Here is a 21158-nt window from a genome sequence, read left to right as displayed (position 1 = left end):
GATTATTGGTGACATATATTGAAAAAAATATATTTAATAGTGTTTTTACTGATACTATCATATAGTATTTTTAAAATATGAAAAATTATCATGAACAATTATAATTTTTTTAGATATTTTTACTTTAAAGTATTAAATGAATGTATTGAATTTATATTTTTTAAGTTTAATATTAAAATTTTAATATATTTATTTTTTTAACTATTATTTTAATTATGATTCTAGTAAAAACAATTTTGAATCCATCTTAGTCCCTGCCTGTGCAACCGACGAGGCCAGGCCAAGGGCCAACACTCATGGCACGTTTGGTTCGCGGAGTAAATAGGAATAGAATAGTTATTGCGTGGGAATAGAATGAAGTGGAAATAGAATATAATAAGTATTACGTAGTTTGGTATGATGAATAAAATAGAGTAAGAATAATTATTATTACTTATTACAGTGTTTGGTTGGTAACAATAACTTTGGAATAAGAAATGAATAGAAAATAAAAAGATAAAAATACCCTTTATTATATATATAATTATTTATTTTTATTTTATTTTTTAAAATATTAATAGTTTATAATTAATTAAAAATATTAATAATTAATAATTTAAATATCAATATTTTAGTATAATTTAATTATTAATATTTTAATTAATAATATTTTATTTATAATTTAATATTATTATGATTAAAATATTAAATTTTTTATTTTTTATTTATACTCATTAAAAATTTAATGTATTAATAATTTAATAAAAACATTAATACCCTAAAATATTAATATTTTAATCATATTAATATTAATAATATTTAAAATTATATATAAAATATTAATATTTTAAATTTTACAAATAATTTTTTCTTTTTTATTCTATTTTTTCCTTTTCCTTTTTCCTTCTTCATAAGTCAATCGCCGAAAAGGCGATTGGTGTAATAAAACACCGATCTGGGGCACCATGTGGCCAGATCTGGCCACTACGACGCTAGATCGGTGCTTCCCCATGGCTGGATCTGGCCGTGGAGTGCCAAATTCAACCGTGAGATCTAGTCGGGAAGCACCAGATTCGGTGTTTTTCGCGATCAGATCTGGCCGTTGAGTGCCGAATTTGGCCATTACGACGCCAGATCGGTGCTTCCCCGTGGCTAAATCTGGCCGTGGAGTGCCAGATCCAACCGTAGGATCTGGTCGGGAAATACCAGATCCGATGCTTCCCACGGCCAGATCTAGCCGCTGAGTGCTAGATCCGGCTGTATCTCCGTTTGAATCTTGTCCGACCATATTCGGACGTGAAACCATCGTCGCCGTTGCTGCCTCCATCGTCGTCGCCGTCACCAACGTCATCTCCGATGTTGAGTTCCACTTAGAGGAAGAATGAGAAAGGAAAGAACATGAGAAGAGAGAGAAAGAATAGGGATGTCAATAAGTTGGGTACCCTATAATTTCGAGATACTCGAACCCTAACCCTATTAAAAATTAACTATCCTAACCCTATTAACTACCCAAATAATTAAAAAATTACTTACCCTAACCCTAACCCTAATATATTCCTACTACTCTATAATTACCCTAACCCTTTTAAATACCCAATTAAATAAAAAAATTATTAAAACCTTCTTCATGGGTACCCAATTACTCAATTAACTTTTCTAATCTCATAACTTCTCTTTAGATTTATATGTTATAAGTTTATATAAACAAATGTATATATACTGTAATTAATAATTTTATGAGTTATAATTTTTGTAATGTTAATACAAAATAAAAAGTAAATATATTTATATTTAAAGTACATATATATATATACACACACGCATACATAAAAATATTTTAATATATAAAATAGTAATTATATTTCTTATAAATTAACACAATATATAAACTATATTTATTAATAGACATTACAAGTTAATTAATAATAATAGTTTCATGAATTAATTTAATTAATTATAAGGATTTGTTCTTAATTTCATGAAATTAAAAAAAAAACATTTAGGTTCTAAAACTATTCTAATCTCAAAAGCTTTCTTTAAGTATATATATTATAAGATTATATAAATATTGGTATATATATTATAAGATTATATAAATACTAATATATATATTATAAGATTATATAAATACTGGTATATATATTATAATTAATAATTTTATAAGTTATAATTTTTGTAATGTTAACACAAAATAAAAAGTAAATATATGTATATTAAAAATACATATATAATAGTAATTATATTCCTTTATAATATGATATAATATTCAAATTATTTAAACATAATTAACAATCTAATAATTTTTTTAATTTAAATATATTAATGTCATCATATTAATAACTAGAGTAACCATACTTTTCATATATTTGTTAGTTTTTAACAAAAAAAATTGCTTGTAAAGTTGATGGAAATTGTAAATTTTTAATTTAATTATTAAAATAATAATAAAATATTTATAAATATTAATTAGGTTCGGGTAACGGGTATCCAATGTGTCGTACTTGAACCCTACCCGAATCTGATTCGAGTAGTGAAATCACTACCTGAACCCTTTTATAGAGTACCTAACCCAGTGTAACCGAGTAGAGTACTCGCGGGTACCCTATAATAGGGTACCCGTTGACATCCCTAAGAAAGAAAAAGGGAAAATGAGAAGAAAAAATTATTTTATATGGACCAAGTTGTAAATCTAATAAGAGTATTTTAGTCATTAAACATTTCAAAGCTATTACATGATTCACGGAATATATAAAATCAGGGGGAAAGTCGAAAATACTTAAAGCAGACTTCTCCCCCATTTTAAAGAATACTGATTCCTGAAGAATTTCTATTCCTCATACAACTTTTAAACCAAACAAGGGTTTAGGAATTGGTTGGGAATAGAGGGGGAATAACATAGTTATTCCCCATACCAAACATGCCATCAGTCCATCACTCTATCATGGATCGAAAATAATGCTTTAACTATGAACAGCCAAGCCCTAAATTATAATTACTAGTCAAAGATAAGAAACTAGTAGCAACACCTCACCGGCATACGTACATAGAGTAGTCTCTTAACGAGGATATAAATTAATTAATGGAATGGTAGGTTTTGTTTTTATTTGATTTAGGGTTTAGGGTTCAAGGTTCAATACATAACGAAAATATAGGTTCATTCTTTTTCACATTTATTCTCGTAAATGGTAATAGCAGACCAGAGGATTTGCCTATATTATTTTAGGCGGTCAATTATTGGAATTAAGTATTATCTATCTGTTATATTAACATCTCGATCCAGCCTGCTTCCCTAGCTACGATACCAGTTTATTTCGTTCAACTCCTCATATACTTTTAACTGGAAGAGGATATATACGTAACACGTTCATTATCATATATATGGCACGCCATCCATGTCGTTTCCTCGACTTAATCCTAGTTCAGCACATCCTGCTGCGATGCCATACAAACGTACACCATTACATTAACAATGCCCATGGGCCATGGCTGATGCTCATTGCTCAAAGCCTTGAATAGTGAAGCCAGGCCCACCATGGTTTTGAACTTTTGAGGCCCAAGCCAGACATAATATGTATGTTAGGCGTATCTGCAGTAAGGCCCAGTATTCTAGGCTTAGCGAAACGGATCCATGGCTGAAGCCTGTAAGCAAGCAATTGGGCTTGGGCAACACAATCTGTTCTGGTTCTGGTTCTGGAGGGTTTTTCTATTCATGTTGGATTAATATGTCAATAAGCTCTCGCACTTGAACAAGTAGCAAGTAGGACGATGATGATGACTGCTACTTTGAACTAAAATTATTTTAGGATTGTTATTCTACAGAATTCAACTTGATAACTCTGCAAACCTAAATAAATGAATTAGGGGTTATTAAACAATAACTTGAACGTACTGTGGCACTTTTCAGCTTTGGTGATCCAAATTGACCCTACTTGGTGGGCCAAACCATCTTGTTGAGGATAAAAGTATCCCAAGAGGCAAAAGGCAATGGAGAAGCAGGCTGATGAGGATGATATTGGTGCGTGGATGGGTTGAGTCAAATAAACATCCAAATTGAGAGGTCATAAATGCACATGGGAGGAGAGACAAGCCTCACATGAAAGAAACATGGGCTATTCTTTAGGTTTGTTTCCTATATTCAAAGCCATCTCCGATCTTCTTTATATTATAATTAATTATAGGTTTTTTGTATTTTTGGAGTCTTCTTCTCGACTTATCTTATCCTTTTACGACGGTCAAATCATTAATGGATCAGTCAGTCCTATTACCAACACAATGCCTCTGCCTCATGTGCTCTATTAATTTCAGGACCCCTTGTGTCTGAATTATACATGTACGCAAGAACGCCCTCTCAGACTCAGTGGACATTTCTAGGCTGCAACGAAAAAAGAGGAATATTGTAGGACGCACGCTGGCAAAGGGAAAGGGGATGATATAGTCTTTTTCTAAGAAAAGATGATGCCCTGTTTGCGTAACGAGAGAAGACACCCACATCCCAGTTTTGCTAACATGTCTGTCGATCCCATGATTGGCATTAATAATCCACAAGCTCTCCTATCCATGCAGGAATCCTGGTGAATGGCATGTCCACCATACGGGGCACAACCCGAACCCGGGTTTCAGTTTATCTCTGCTTAATTTTATGAATTTTCAGTAATCATATTCTATTTTTTTTATGCTTTACAAGATCTCACTTACAATTACATTTCGGGGAAAAGCAAAATAGCAAATCGTGGACACCATTTTTACTAGTTTAGCTACATTGGTTTCCATCAGTTGTCACATGGGGGTTGGTCCCAGCACTTTGATACCCTTTTATGGTTTTTGAGGAAATTAAATTGCTATGCTTCAACAGTCCAGTATTGATCATCAGAGAGTACATGAATGATTGATTATATATATGTAATGTTGAAAATGGACACCTAGAGTCTATGCATGTATCGTTATGCCATTCTTCAAAAATATTGCAACGACTTCCCTTTCTTTGCTTTATTATTATTATTTTTTTTTCTGATAGTAACGTCACAACAACTACAACACAAACTACTAATAACTTGTTTTATACACAAAGGAAAACAATTATTTCACTTGATTATCAAGCCAAATTTAATAATTATGACAATTTGGAAAGTTTATATATAAATATATTTATATATGGTGGCAAATATTCACCGGCATTAATTATACCCTATCATAATTGTAGTTTGAGGCAAAAACCAGGCCTTGGGGAGAGCTTTCCTTTCTCAGAAGATAATGGTTCTCAAGTATATTAGTTGGAGTTAATCATGTGCTGCTAAAATTTGTTTTACAAATGCAGCTAGCGTCATGCATGCATTTAAACCTCGACACTGTAATTAATTTCTACACTCTTTGCCATTTGGTTTGATTCCCAACCTCAAACTGATTTATATGTTTTGTGCTTCTGGGCCAATAATTATGTGATTATCGTTTCTCACAAAAAAAAAAAAAAAGGCCAGTTTTTCAAGTTGAGGTTGATGGGCGCGCGAGTGTAGTTTGATCTCCTTCAATTCCCAAAAACAAGGATGGATAATGTAGGCTGTAGCCTGTAACCTGCACGCCGTAGGGGATGGCTTTGAAAGGAAACAGTTGCTTCTGTATCAAAAAGTGTATAAAATGGTGACCCGCTCTTTGCTTTTCTCATGATGTGTGAGTAGCAGCACAAACAATTCTATCTCAAGATTGCCCAAAAATAAATAAACAAATAACAAGCTTCATTTTAGTGCATTAACGTGTGGCTCTTTGCTTGTCCAACAAGATGGGTGCCACTGTGGATCCAATCATCCAATACTTACTAATTCTACATTATTCAACGTAGTAGATGTAAATTATAACATACAATCAATTAATGCTTTACTAAAAAATACCTAATGAAGAGTATTAATTATTTAAGAAAATATTTTCATTCAACAAATTGAGAATATATACCATTGCACCGATAATACAAGCACATAGGCAGGCCTATTATTATTAATTTTAAGTGTTAACACCTGTTTAGGAACAGTATAGTATTGTATAATTCCATCAGCATGTATCCTTTTTAAAGAGATTCGTTGTTAATGGGACTCCTGGGCAAGAGGCTGATTCTAATTATACTTTGCCTCCTGTATTTACCATGACATCACCTTGACTTGTAATTTTTGTGAGTAGTTGCTGCATAATTAATCAATGAATCAGGTTAGCACCTGCCACGAGTAGGCAGAGTCTCTACCCATCACGTGGACGATCCATGAACTAATGTCTAAATTTGTACTAGCCAGTGCTTATTTAAAGCTCAGATTGGGTTGTGGTGGGGACCAAGCAGGCTTCCACCATTTGAATGGTTCTGACATCTGACGATTGAAAACTCCAAACTAACGAGATCCTTCTAGCCTACTCAATGAAATTATGATGCATCATTCTATTCTTTCTTTTTTGATAGACATATGATGCTAGATTTACACCAAGTCAGTTGTAGTATGATGTCCTTGGAACAAGGTTAGAAACTTGATTCTTAGCTTTATGAGCTACCAATTTTCAGAAGAAAAACATGACAATAGTCCTGTATTTCTAATCCGAAACAAGTTAATGTATGAAATATTGCACCCATTACCTATAGATTTGGTCAAAAAGCTTAATCTTTTGATGGTTGAATCGTGAATGATATGGTTGTTCAACTTCTAGTTTTCACAATGATAATCATCCAACTGCTGCTTAATTTTTTCCGCTTTCCCATAGTCCCTTTCGGGAAAAACATTCTAGAGATATTATGACATTGTTGCCAATTACGTTATACATCAAATGAAACCCAAGCAAGAACAAAACAACTAGAGCTTAAAACTAATTAATGCCAACTGTTTTTTTGACTTCCACCCAACACTAGGTAATTTATTTCTGAACTAGGTAATTAATTTCTAACTACTTGCACCAAAGAAAAGGGTATGATTCTAAGAGTTGTTAGTGGTTAAGCTATAGTTGTTACAAGTGATCATAATAAGACATGGACCCAATAATCATTTAATTTAAAAGATAATAAAACCAGCGGGTCATTATTGAAGTAGTTAAGGTATGATAGTTGCCTCTCGTGTGTTAAGTTGAATATTATTCTTGTACAACCCAAATATCAACATTTTTTGAACTTGTGGCTAACTCAAATTTATCTATATATGCTTACTTAATAAAGATCCCAAATATCATAATCTGCAATTGTTAATTAATCTCCTAAGCTCTCCAACAAAACCAAGTTTAATTTGATCTTCTCGAGTTGACAGGAAAATTACTTGTAATGTTGTTGAAATCTGGAAGGATCATAAATATGGTATTCCAGGGGCAGGGCAGGGGTTGAACTCTCCGTTTCCCAAATATATCCCATTACATTTTCTCATTTTCTGATGCAAAACTATTGTTATTCCTTTCCACTATAAATTAGAAAACAATCAATGATGACAACTACTACAAAAACAAAACAAATGAAGAACTTGGAACTTGGAACTTGCTAAATAAATTATTTTACTTTTCCTTTTACACCAAATATATAATCAATTGCTCCAAATTAAAATGTTGCTAAATAAATTATGATCGCGATCGTGATTCGTGACTCGCGAACAACATGCTTGCACATCCAGTTGTAGCTTATCCGTAGAATATTGCACAATCATAAAAATAATTATGATAATTATTACCAATAAGTTGATACATCCTTTTTAATAATGCCATGATGCTTACCCTTCAACTGCCTATTCTATATATATACTTACTTGCGTCCATCCATCGTCATCTTAAATTTATTTACTCTATAAATATAGTAAAATTTTAAAAGCTTAAACTTGTGTTTTTTTTTTTTATGTTTTAAATATTTTGAGAGAAAGGGGAAGCAATCAAAGACATTTTTTGGACTTTTTGGAATATTTTTTGCAAAAGCCAACGATGAAGACTCGTGACATGGTAGCTAGTTTGATTGAATGTATGTTAAACATACTACATTGGAGTATTGTCCAAATTAAATTAACTACGAGGATGCTTTGTTGGCATTCACTTGCCCCTGCCTTTTGGACGATGTGGTAAATTTTTAATTAAAAGTAGTTTACTATATATATATATATATGTACTGATTTTTTTTTGTTTTCTAAATTCTATTGATGAAAAAATGAAAGTAATTTAAGAAGAAAAGCTCTTGATGGTAGTTTGCATATCTTTTCATTACGTAAATAGTGGTTGGCTATAAACCAAGAGAAAGATTAAAAAATAGTAAGAAAAACAAATACATGGGAATAAATTGAAATGCTATTTGGCCCAACTTGTATGACCGGAGAATATTAGTCTATATCTAATATGGTGCGGTTGGTGAGTCGCTCTTATTCATGCTGCATTATTAGGAATGTGATTTATTTACGTGTATATATATATCCTGGCATCACAAAACCAAATGGAATTCTAAAATACCAACACCATATATATGAAAAGTAAATCCTCTGATTGAGTGGCTAGGATGAGAATGTGAGACTTGTTTTTGGTTCCATTTTAACATGCTCATGCTGACCTTATGTATCTATCCAGTAAGTAATATATATGGTCATAAAAAGCAAAAGCCAAGGGGAATTTGAAACCAATGTGGACCCACCCAAAGCAGTGCTGAATGATGATTGAATGGGAAAGCGGAAACTTTAGACAAAGGACGGACCAATGACTGATCAGAATGAAAGAAACAGCACTTAATCTGACATAATCGTCTTACAGCTGGAGCCTGGAGCCTTAGCCCTGAGCCTCTCAGTAGACACCCCACCGTACAAACCTCTGTCCTGCACCCCACCTGGTGCCTGGTGGCGATTACCGTAACTCAAAAGCTAACCCTTTCTTCTTCCGGGGTAATCATTCCTGGTTGTCATCAATCCACATCTAAGTCAGAGTAATTATTAATAATTCCCTATATCATCTTCCTAGTTCCAAACTCAACTCATCGTGATTGAGATTTCAAACGTTAATCACTTAACTATCAAGTCATATCTTCAATACTTAGCCTTGCATGGCCACGCGTCAAATCCTTGGAAAAGCCTGAAAACACCTACTTTACTTACCAATTTGTTTTCCTTTTTATCTTATAGAATGGTACAAGTGGTAGCAAAAAGAAGAATTCTGCAGCAAGTTAATGCACTCCCCCTTCTCAGCTGAGACAAGTGAGATGTTATGTTGTGCTTCTGCCCCAAGCCCCTGTTCATCTACTTACTAATTGGTAATAGTAATCTACTTATGTATACCTAGGAAGGCTAAGAAGCGGCATGGGACCACATTCCCAAAAGCTGCAGCAAAGGGAGAGAAGACCCACGAGGCAGGTACTGAGAAGTCACTATCTGCCAACGTGGCACAAGTGCCAGCGTGTGCAGTGCATGCCAGCTGGCGATGGGAGTCTAGCCTGCCTCTGAAAGCGCGCTCCCTAATGTTGTATTAAGAATGTATGTTGGCGAGGAGTAGAGGGGTGTAACTTGTAATGCAAGCGTGGCTTAGGGGCAAATGCAATAAACAACAGGCTGTCTCTGTGTACAAGGCCAGAGGGGCAGTGGAATGGCGGCAGGTCACATGCTGACTCACTGCAAAATTTGTTTATTGGAACAGCCTGGCCACACCACAGCACACCGCATCACGACACCACCCTCTTCTTCACCCCTTATCTCCATTTTGGCCTCTCAATCATATCGCCCTTTTTCAAAATTCAAACTCATTTACCCTGGACTCACAGTAACATATTAACTTCAACGGATGCAGCAATAATATTGAAGGAAAAGTTAGCGATGATATAATCTCATTATATTATTTCCATGCTTTCAAGTCATGCAATTCAAGTATTAGGATCCTAGTATTCATTCACTATATATATATGCTTATTCGGGGCTGTAGCTAGTATTATATTTATTATCGAGATGGTATACCAAAACAAAAAGGGCATAATTGTCATCACGGAAAGAAATGAGTTTAATTCAACACACATCTGTCAAGCGAGTAAAGATTACTAATATAGTCAAATCAGCGATTATTAATATAAAAAAATAAAAATTCTATAATTCTAAAAAGAAAAGTCCAAACTTCTCTCCTTTTTAAGACCGCGTACTGAATTGTTCAGACTTCGCGTTCCCGCCGCCCATTCTTTCTTCTTCATTTCCTTTGTCTTAAACATTTAGTTGCGGAAGGAAAACGTAAAGTAAAACATCTCTCTTCTTCTTCTTCTTCTTCTTAGTTTAATAGACAAAAGTACTTAAATCAAGGAACGAGAAACACCAGCTGGTTTAGTCTTTATGTTCAATGGCAAAATCAAAAAATTGTAACGCCAAGAAGCAGTCGTATATTTCAGTTCCATCTCAGATTATCAACTCTCTCTCCTCTTCTTCTCTCCAGTCTCTCCTCGTTTCTCCAAAGAAAAAGAACTCAAACAGGTTCTTTTTTGGCTACAACTCATGCAGAAGCCCCAGGGTTTGGTTGTTTGCTCTCTTTCTCTTCGGCCTTGTTGGCATGCTGAGGTTGGGCTGGAATGTTGACACTCTGATCCCATTCTCTCCCTACCCCTGTCTCCAATCTCAATCAAAACCGCATCAGAGTTTTGCTTCCAACATTGACCAAGTTGGTAAGAAAGACGACTTTCTGATCGCTAATAATAGCGGTCAACCTTCTCATCATTCTCATTCGGAAAGTGAGTTTTGGAAGCAGCCTGATGGGATGGGCTACCGGCCGTGTTTGGCCTTCAGTGCCGAGTATAGAAGAGCAGGTGAGGCCATTGTGAAGAACAGGAGCAAGTATTTGCTGGTGGTCGTTTCAGGTGGCATAAATCAGCAAAGGAATCAGATTGTGGATGCTGTTGTCATTGCTAGGATTCTTGGAGCTGCTTTAGTTGTTCCCATCTTGCAAGTCAATGTCATCTGGGGTGATGAAAGGTAAATTCATACCTACCTCTCTTCTCTTCTGTTGCTGATTTGGAGTTATCAATTTAACCCACATTAGTTCAATTTTCATCCTGCTACATTAGATATTACTAAATATTTCCCTGACCTAAGCTTCATTTTTTAGTTTAATTTAATGTATCATCCGTTTCTCGTTTCATCTGGGGTGATGATGTTTTGTTGCTTGCAGTGAATTTTCTGATATATTCGATTTCGCTCATTTCAAGAGGGTTCTTGCCAATGATGTGCGTATACTGTCGTCATTGCCTTCTACACATATAATGACAAGGCCAGTAGAGGAGAAACGGACTCCACTTCATGTCTCGCCACAATGGATTCGTGCACGTTATCTTAAGCGGGTATGGATCCTTTTCCTCTATGTTATTTCAGCAAGCAATAGAATTTGTTTCTTTTTGCCTATTTGTCTCTTAAAGCTTGGCTGTGTAATAAGAACAAGTCTTGGAGGTGTGTATTTTTCAACCGGAAATTATGCCCCACCAGTTCATTGATGTTTTTATTAAGAATGAACTAAGATTGCGGTTCTCTTATGGTAGTTGAAGAAGCTTCTAATTTGTTCCTACTTGGATACATGTCTTCAGTTGATTAACCACTATCAATAATTGCACTTCTTGAAACAAATTCATCTTTCTTCTTGGGGTCACTCTAACATATGCTGGTTGTCATCCATGTTAGTTCTGGTTACAGTCCTGTATTTGCCAAATGATTTTGGTGGTTGAACAGATATGCCTTCTTAATAGAATTGTGACTCACTGTGTTAAAGATTAGGAGTTAAAAAGTCTTATGATCAATTAGATATGTTGTACACGTTGAATGTGAACTGCTTGTCTTTTTGTTTTCTTTTCTGTTAAACTGCACATATTGACATGATTCTCTTTGTGCTAAAGATAAACAGGGAAGGAGTTTTGCTTTTACGAGGTCTGGATTCAAGGCTCTCTAAAGATCTTCCTCCTGATCTTCAAAAGCTTCGCTGCAAGGTACTTAAATTCTCACTCTTTGCTTCTAGTTCATTTCTACACTTTTACGCTGTGATTTGCAGAACTTTGCCCTGTTCTATACCATGTTCTGATACTTTATTATTGTTTCTTCTAGCATTATATACTAGTCTAAATTTAGCAGATTCCAATTTTTCAATGTTTAATATCAGGTGGCATTTCAAGCATTAAGATTTGCTCCACCAATCCTTGAACTTGGTAACAAGCTCGCTCAGAGAATGCAGAGCAAGGGACCCTACCTTGCTCTTCATCTTCGAATGGAGAAGGATGTATGGGTAAGGACCGGTTGCCTTCCAGGCTTGAGCAAGGAGTATGATGAGATGATCCATAATGAAAGGAGAAGACGCCCTGAGCTTCTCACTGCAAGATCAAACATGACTTATCATGAGCGAAAGCTTGCAGGACTGTGCCCCTTGAATGCTTTTGAGGTGACTAGGTAAGAGTGAGTTCTGTTATGCAAAGTTGTGCAATTCTATGTGCTCTACTTGATACCTTTTGTTTATTGAACAATCTTCTAATGAACTGCATGGTTATATTTTTGTTGTTGTACACTTTAGGCTGCTTAAAGCTTTAGGGGCTCCAAGGAGTGCAAAAATATACTGGGCTGGAGGGCAACCACTGGGTGGGAAAGAAGCCTTGTCACCATTAACCAGAGAATTTCCCCACTTCTACAATAAGGAAGATCTTGCATTTCCTGGTGAACTAGAACCATTTGCTAACAAGGCTTCTTTTATGGCTGCAATTGACTACATAGTTTCTCAGAAAAGTGATGTTTTCATGCCATCTCATGGTGGAAATATGGGCCATGCAATTCAGGTATGTGGCCGTCATAGTGTTTTATTAGCATTGGTTCCCCTGTTGCTTTCCAGTTTTTGTGCTTTGGACCTTCAACTATGAAAAAACAATCATATAACTCTTAACTCTGTTTTTATTTTGTTTTTTACTTTCGCTCTTGACAAGTCATACTGAATTATAATATATCTATCTTTTAAAACCGCATATGCTTCTCTGCTGCTAATTTTAAAACTGAAATTTATCGTTGATTGTTGATACAGGGACAAAGAGCGTATGCAGGGCATAAAAAGTATATAACTCCGAATAAAAGGCATATGCTCCCTTATTTTCTGAACTCCTCTCTCCCTGAAGCTGAGTTCAGCAGGATCATAAAGGAATTGCACCATGAATCTTTAGGGCAGCCAGAACTCAGGGCTAGCAAAGCTGGAAGGGATGTAACTAAGTATCCAGTTCCCGAGTGCATGTGCAACAATGTACATACCCGCTGAATATGATACTTTGTAGCTTGACAGATTGCTCCATTGAGATTTGAGAATTCTTGGTGCTACCTGAATTTGAGCCCTTAAAATTTGATACTAATGACGTTTGGGGCAATGATGATTCTTTGGAGCGCCATTTCAAGAGCGACTGCAGCCTGGTCACCCTCTTTTGCAAGTACTTGCATTTGGTCTTTTGCATATACCATCCTACTTGCATGTGTATGTATTCGAGGCAAGAAAGATGTCCACATATAATGAGAATATATATATGATAGTCTATTATTCTTTAATTCTTTACAGGAAGAGTTTTTCCCATTTTAAGAATAGGTTTTTTACTTTTTCATTCTTTCCACTGAGTGTATGTACCTCCTTGTTATACATGTATATTTGTTAATAAAGCGTTTCCTCCTTGAAAGCACCCTTATTTTGTTGTCTAGCCTCTTTGCGGTTTCACATAATTGAAGTTCTCTTGTCTGATTATCGAGGATAATGTTGTGCGGAACAGAACCAGTTTTAGGAGATTTATGGTGCTGTGATCTTTCTGTAACCCTTGACCTTAATGCCATAAGTTAAACTAGTGTTTCTGAAGACTGAGCTCCTTGGAGTGAAGCACTAGGGGCTAATATCCAAAGTAGGCGGAAAATATCAGGACGAAAATGATTATATGTTGGTCATAATGTTAATCCACAGATATGCCACAAACCTGCTGTTACCCAAATAAGCATAATGGTCATGATTAAATCTTATGGCTTTTGCAGGACCGGCCAGCAGTGTTCATCCTTTTGTCTGCATGCTCTTTCGTTCTTACTCTGGTCCAGCATGCTTGAAGCTCGTTATCACACTGGTAACCGGAGGAGAGCTTGTAGTAGTGGTTTACACATATAGTCAGTAACCCATTGCTTGGCTGTTGGGCTCTCAATTGCCATTACCCTGGAAGTTGATACAAAAAGGTGATTAGAAACATGCTTCAAGTATTCTGTTTAATCGTAAAGTACCGTTTATGTCAGTGAAGTTATGTTTAGTCAATTTGGAGCATCGTTGCAGTAGTTGTGAGCTGGGGAACTAGTTGCTATGGGCAATCAGAGTCAGAGAGGTGGAAACTCGCAATAGATTAAGGCTTGGGCACTTGGGGCTTTGCTAATTTTTAACACAGTCTTGAACTGAAAATCCAAAACCCAACGAACATGCGAATCCGAGCAGAACAAAGCCCAAATTGACCTCTAGGCTCTAACCTATGCATATTATTATATTATGGCCGTACTATGGTTACATTCCTTATATGCCCCTAGCTAGAATGAATATGGACCGAAGCTGAGACCAGATTAATGAAGTGGCATTAGTTTTGTTTGTTTCGATTGTTTTAATGAAAAGGTATTAGGAGCGGGGCCCTCAGCAGCCACGTCCACTCGTTGTTGTGGCTGCTGCCCTCCGTTTTTGAACGCCGCATCCACCAGCCTCCTCTCCTCGTCTGGTCGACAACTGTTGCTGCAGCTGGAAGACTAAATTAACCATCTGCTGACACGTGTCCCACCCAAATATAATTAGTTCCACATGGGCATGGCTCTAGTTAAAGTGGCCTCTCCCTTGCTTTGACTACGCCTTGTCCAACTCCGAAGACGGCAAGACACGACAAGACAAGACTTAATAGTAAAAAGAGATGTTCCCCTTGTGCCCCAAAAAGCTACCCTCTAATCTCTATCGTGCCTCCTCATATTCCCCAAAGTCCACACGACCCGATAAAAGAATCCATTCTCCCCTAAATCCTGATCAAACCCAAACCCTCCCTCTGTCGCTCCTCCTATCTTCTCTGTTCTAGGCGGAACGCAACTGTCTGTGTTTTCGATTTCAATCTCTGCTCTGCCATCTAACAACACCAAATAAAAATGGCCCTGCCCTATAACCATCACTATAAGCTTTCGCTCTCTTCTCTCTTTTCACGGAAACCTATTTCTTCACGTTTACAACCCATTTGTTGTTTACAGTGTAATTCTAGTGTTTCATCCTCACCATTTACGGAGAAGCACTCATTCCAGAGATACCAAAGGGACCGCTGGGTCTACGACAACAACCAGCGGCTGTCCCTTAACAATAATGACCATGCTGGGTCTTGCTCCATCCCGCCCGATACCCACTCCATCAGGCTAAATGACATCGCTTTGCAGCTGCCGGAGCTCAGGAAGTTGCTCCAAGTTTTAAAACACAAGAGAGAGAGCTGTGGGGGCCAAGTATCCAGGAACGGGCCAGGGAATGTATTCTTGGTGGGGACAGGACCTGGAGATCCCGACCTCTTGACATTAAAGGCTGTCAGAGTCATACAAAATGCTGATCTTTTATTGTACGATAGGTTGGTTTCTAATGCTGTATTAGATTTGGTTGGCCCTGATGCCAGGCTTCTCTATGTCGGCAAAACTGCTGGCTATCATAGCCGAACTCAGGTAAACTTATTCAATTTCTCGATGGTTTATGTCTATTGGATTTCTCTGATTTTCCTATACAATTGATTAGTTGCGGGCTGGTGTTTTCTTGATTTCTTTTGAACCCTACGGTTTCACAACTGGGAAAAGATTGATTTTGGCGCTGTTGTAGCAGGAAGAGATACATGAGTTGCTTCTGAGTTTTGCTGAAGCTGGAGCTACAGTTGTTAGACTTAAAGGAGGGGATCCACTGGTGAGTCATTCAAACAATTGCCAACAATTTTTTCCCTTAAATTAGTAGAAATGCCTTATCAAGTCTGGTTCTTTTTGGAACAACTATTGCGAATTTTAGGTATTTGGAAGGGGTGGGGAAGAAATGGACTTTCTACAACAGCAAGGGATTCAGGTCAAGGTTATCCCTGGTACGGCACTGTACACCAATCTTCTTAAACTGCATTAGCAATTTGTCATGGATGGATTTCCTTGTTTCTTAAAATTGAATGACTTTGAGGCAAAAAGTTTGATGATGGAAAAGAATTAACCATCCTTGACTGACTGTTAAAAACTGTAATTGTACCATTTTGATGAACATTTTATTTCATGTCCTCAATTTGAATAGCGGCTGTCATTGTCTATTGATTTTCATGATGTGGACTTACCTTAACATTTTGTTTTTCAACGGGCTTTTTTATCACACTAACCCTTGATTAGCTTTTCAAATTTTCTCAATGAAAATTGTCAATTTTCTCAAAGGAGAAACTACAAAGGAGATGAATTGTTTTTTGCTTTGCTTGAAACAACAGTGCGCCTGGAGAGGGTAAAAGCAGAGATGTCTTGATCATATGTCCTGTATCCCAGAGGCTGTATTCATAATATTCTTACTTAGCTTGTTTGAAAATAGTTTCAATATAGATGCTAGAAAATGTTTTGGATGAGGAAAGGAATATTTTTCTCACGGGGTATGGCATCTTTTTGAGGTACTTGTATGATGGTTCATGCATTTGACCCAATGCTCAAAAGCATTAAAACTTATAGACAATTTCTTCAATCCTGAAGGTCCTGTTCAGAGTTCTGGTTTAAGAAAGATGTTTTTCGTTGAAGAAGTATTGAAAATCATATTATAGAACTGAATCTATCAGAAATGTCTTTAAACTCTAATATATGCTTATTGCCGTGCAGGTATTACTGCTGCCTCAGGAATAGCTGCAGAGTTGGGTATTCCTTTAACCCATAGAGGTGTTGCAAATAGTGTAAGATTTCTCACAGGTCACTCAAGAAAAGGGGGAACAGATCCTCTTTTTGTTGCAGAGAATGCAGCTGACCCTGATTCAACTTTAGTGGTTTATATGGGCTTATCCACCCTCCCTTCTCTAGCATTAAAGTTGATGCATCATGGTCTACCACCAGACACACCAGCAGCTGCAGTTGAGCGAGGAACCACACCTCAACAGCGCATGGTAAGCATATGTTATATGTCATGCATGTATTTTCCAATTGATATTTCAAACTTTTAAACTAAATGTCCATTATTTGATTTACAACCTTGAGGGGGGGAGAAATCAATTGAATCATTTAAACACCATGTCAGAGGGGACTCTTAAATTCCCTGTATAAGTATGTGCATGATCAATATAAAATTTTATACCAACATAAAATTTGTATAGTTACATAATTAGTGAATAGAATAAATTCCCGATCTATTTTATGTTTGTATAAAATTGGAAATATAGTTGGTACAATGACATTGGTATAAATTTTGTATTATTACTTACTTTATCAAAAATAGAATAAAATCCCAGTCTACTTTCCATAAGACTTTAAATCTTGTTTTGATGGTGCCAACTAATTATAGCTGTTTTTGCAATGATACAGGTCTTTGCAGAAGTGAAGGATCTTGCTGATAAAATTAAAATGGCAGAGTTAGTATCACCGACACTAATCATTATTGGGAAGGTTGTTGCACTTTCACCATTCTGGCGGCAGTCTTTGAAAGAAGAATCCTGTTTGGTTGAGGCCTAGGCGATGTCTATGAGGCAGCAGCTTAAAAGGTTCTAATTGTGAGGTTGATCAGTTTATTTTGGGATGTCAAAGAACAAGTGAGAGGTCAATTTCTCGGCTGCTTCAAGATGTAGGCACAAGCAGTTATGGAATTTCTAGGACTTGTTAATTTTAACAAGCAGCACCAAATATTGGTACAAATCTTGTTAGGAAAATCAGTTGAATTTCTTTCTGGGAATTTATATATTTCATGGAAAAGAGCTGGTTGCGTTGCTGCCTCCAGTCATCCGGAAAATGTAGCCATCTATTCTAACATTTTGCAATTGAATTCTTCTGAATGAAGAGTAATATCATAAAATTTTGTACTTTCAACCAATGAGTTGTAACATTTGTTACTGAGTAACTGTTGTTGAGGCATAAATTTATTTACACGATCTTTGTTCTGAGTTAATTTTGTAAAGTTAAAAATACTCAAATGTTAAGCCAATGTTCTGCTGTTTTGTTACATTATAGCTGCACAGCGTTTGGTTCTCTTAAAGCAAGTACAATAACTTGAGTAATATATGAGCTTGTGTCCTGCAACCTCTTGTTTCTTAGTTCTTACAAAGATCCTGCCTTCTGCTGACAGCTGTAGAAAGTGGGCTCAGCCGAAGTCTACAGTCTACAACAAATATATTGTTTTTGTCTTCTCTTTTCTTTCTTTAATTAAATAATACATTCAAAGAAACTTAAATACAACAACGAACGAAACACAATCTGTTCCTGAACAGAAGAATCAATACAGGCAGACTAAAAGGAAAGGTTGATAAAAAAAAAAAACCCGATACCAAGTATTAGAACCAATAGCAGACCATAAAAAAAAAAACGACTTCCACTTGACCCAATTAGAATCGTTAGATTTTGCGTGAGTCTGCTATGTGGAACTCCATGCAAAGTCTTTCTGGTATCTTCACAACTCACTCTTCCAGAAATACTGATTACAAGCGTGTTAGATATGAATTAACGGGGAAGTAGCTCACTACAATAGGAGCTCCTTTGACTTTGGTTTCAGTTTTCTCCGATGACCATTTCTTCATGCTGGCAACTTGTGCATCATCAGAAACTCGCGAGGAGGCTTTGGCAGAAAGCAACTCAACAAAGCCGAGACTGAGAAAAGAGACATTGCGGTGCGTGTCGTGAATGTTGATTAATTTGTTGAATGAATTGAATTGATGAAGTGGGTGCTTACTGCTTTGCTTAGCTGATGAGTAAAAGCAGGGACGAGAGACTGAGCTGCAGACACCTGAGGGGTAAAGTCTTCTATTTGTAGGGAAATTAAAAATGGAAATGTTGTTGATAATTGATATGCTTGCAGACCAAGGAAAAAACACCAAACACCTTGGGGTTCAAGGCTTGTTGTCAGCTGCGGCCGTTGTTTGACCAAAAGTCAAGGATCCAGTGTGGTTAGGACGAAAGTTCCTAACACTCTCTTGTCGCATTGCAAGGTAAATAATGCATCAAGTGGAGTTGCTTGCTTGTCTGGTCAAGAAAATTTGTCAAGAACAACAGTACAAGCATTTGATATGATCAAAAGAAACAACTTTTCCTGCAAAATGTCAATCACAATTTACTTGGATACTGCCACCAACTGGCAATTACAACTCAAAATTTCATTTTTGGGTTCAGTTTATCTATCTTAATTTTATAAAACTTTCTAATTATTATTTAGTTTATGCAAAACAGCATTTGGCAAGTTAGTCAAGGATATTATAAATACTGCAGATTTCTGACAAGCTTCTCCACTTTTATATATTTATATATATGTTGATCATGTTTGGACACTTCAATCCTTATTTTAACATAAATAAATGTAACGTTGGAATGGTGAGTTTGAACTTGCAATTGATTCTTATCAAGATTTATACGATATAGTTTTTCAAAATATTGTATATAACAATATAATACTCAAATTGGCTTTTTTGCTTTAGAATGATTTTAGCAAGAATTTTATCCGAGGAACTAATATTTTATGTCATAATTTAGGAATTTAAGCAATTTGTCTACCTCAGAAATTTTAAGTAAAAAGAAAAAATAAATGTCTTTGAATTTATTTTCGAATTTGTGAAATCAGGATACACAAACACGATGCAAATTTAGAGAAATACAATTTAAACAAAGACTACAATATGATGCTGAGGTTCTCATTTACACGCCAACATATTCTTAGTTCGATTTGCGTCAGTGATGAGCCATTCACCATGAAGCATGAGTTGCAGTCTGAATGAATTGAACAACCATGATGAATAAGTATCTTCTTGGTACAACTACAAGCGAGAGATATATGGATTGGCAGGGAAGTAGGAAACTATGACTGGAGCTTTGGATGATTTTCGTTTCGAAGAAGAAGAAGACTTTTTGGCAAGATTTGCGCCATTTGCATTGTCAGAGACTCGTGATGATGGCATCAAACATCTGAATATGGCGGAGAGCGAGAAGAAAACCATCGGTATTTGCTTGTGTTGTGTTGCGGAATATGAATGAGTGAAAGGTTTTGGATGCTTAGATGGAGATGAAAACAATGGGAGATGGATAGAGATGCTCCTTGATTGATTTTAATATATAGTGGGATGAGGCGTGTGTGTTACAATTCAAGCGACTTGCGGGACAAGCTAAAGACTAGAGAGATAATGTTTCCCACGTTCCAAGATGGTTCCCTTCCTTTCCTTAAACTATCAAGCTTTCGTTGACTTTTGCCAACTGCTTCTGCCTCTTGTCTAATGATTGCAAAAGACCGAAGTGGCCAAGGACACGTGATAGAGCAGCTTCACTGGACTGGACATCTAAAACACTAAAACATCATTAGGAAACATGCGAATCTATCCATCTGTTCGAGTCTGGGACGAGGAACACTGTCAACTTCCGATCAAAAAAACTCTTTAACCGTTGCTTGTCTCAACTCTCAACTGAACTGATGCTTTTTGCTTCTTTTTTTCTCTCTACTAGGGCATGGTCATCTCGTTAGCTTATTGGTGTACTACAGTAGTATTATATTTAGCAATCTTCTTCCAATTTTTCTGACTTCTGAAGCATATCATTGTGATCAATAAACCCATAAATCTTCCTTAACTTTCAAAATCATTTTGCAATTGCATGATGATGCTGATAACTATAGATATATATATATATATATATATATCTCGTTTTGGGTTTCAGTTGCAAGCAGAGAATCTCGCCCTGACATCCTCTGTGTTAAAATCCTGCTGAGAACTCCCTGTGTTTGGTTGATGGGTCTAGGAAATATATAGACAGCTGGATATTCAGAATCCAACCTTGTAAAATGGCTCTAACCTCTAAGCAAAGTATCACGAAACTGGAATCCATCGAGATTGAAAGGAAACTTCTTCTGTGCACTCTTTTCTTTTGCATTTTTTTTTCAGTGCGAGATGAACTCATAATCGCTTAAAAACCTCTCCACCCTTCTTTTCTTCATGGTACAGCTGGTTGCCTCGTTTTAATTAAGGCTGTTCTTAGAATCAAACAACTTAATTATGCAGCCTGAGGAAAGTCATTATGAGGGTGAGG

The 21158-nt window shown here is 36.2% G+C and overlaps 2 protein-coding genes across 3 annotated transcripts; both read left to right on the top strand.

Annotated features, from left to right (window-relative positions):
- Window positions 1-10082: 10082 nt before the first annotated feature.
- On the top strand, window positions 10083-13603 carry LOC18614673 (O-fucosyltransferase family protein). The gene is made up of 6 exons (XM_007052536.3): window positions 10083-10892; window positions 11089-11257; window positions 11804-11893; window positions 12064-12347; window positions 12469-12727; window positions 12967-13603. Exons 1-6 carry the CDS (start codon window positions 10267-10269, stop codon window positions 13192-13194), a joined length of 1656 nt encoding a protein of 551 aa, XP_007052598.1. The 5' UTR covers window positions 10083-10266; the 3' UTR covers window positions 13195-13603.
- Window positions 13604-14861: 1258 nt separating this feature from the next.
- On the top strand, window positions 14862-17969 carry UPM1 (urophorphyrin methylase 1). Of its 2 annotated transcripts, none has more exons than XM_018127653.2 (5): window positions 14862-15620; window positions 15772-15852; window positions 15952-16021; window positions 16779-17056; window positions 17472-17969. In XM_018127653.2, the coding sequence occupies exons 1-5, from the start codon at window positions 15069-15071 to the stop codon at window positions 17616-17618; spliced, it is 1128 nt and encodes a 375-aa protein (XP_017983142.2). In that variant the 5' UTR covers window positions 14862-15068; the 3' UTR covers window positions 17619-17969. The 2 variants fall into 2 exon arrangements, with proteins under 2 accessions (XP_017983142.2, XP_007052596.3); XM_007052534.3 differs by having other exon boundaries at window positions 14864-15620; window positions 15775-15852.
- Window positions 17970-21158: the final 3189 nt, after the last annotated feature.

Source organism: Theobroma cacao, chromosome 1, assembly GCF_053813885.1.
Source record: "Theobroma cacao isolate CCN51 chromosome 1, ASM5381388v1, whole genome shotgun sequence".
Lineage (NCBI taxonomy): Eukaryota > Viridiplantae > Streptophyta > Magnoliopsida > Malvales > Malvaceae > Theobroma > Theobroma cacao.
Note: the sequence above shows the minus strand (reverse complement) of the source record. Positions and strands in the feature narration are given on the sequence as shown.

Bases quoted from the DNA above. Each gene is read 5' to 3' on its own strand.
- LOC18614673 (XM_007052536.3), top strand. From the start codon at position 10,267: ATGGCAAAATCAAAAAATTGTAACGCCAAGAAGCAGTCGTATATTTCA. The intron at 11,258-11,803 runs GTATGGATCCTT...TTTGTGCTAAAG, and splicing joins GTGCACGTTATCTTAAGCGG to ATAAACAGGGAAGGAGTTTT. The intron at 12,728-12,966 runs GTATGTGGCCGT...TTGTTGATACAG, and splicing joins ATATGGGCCATGCAATTCAG to GGACAAAGAGCGTATGCAGG.
- UPM1 (XM_018127653.2), top strand. From the start codon at position 15,069: ATGGCCCTGCCCTATAACCATCACTATAAGCTTTCGCTCTCTTCTCTC. The intron at 15,621-15,771 runs GTAAACTTATTC...GCGCTGTTGTAG, and splicing joins GCTATCATAGCCGAACTCAG to CAGGAAGAGATACATGAGTT. The intron at 17,057-17,471 runs GTAAGCATATGT...GCAATGATACAG, and splicing joins CCACACCTCAACAGCGCATG to GTCTTTGCAGAAGTGAAGGA.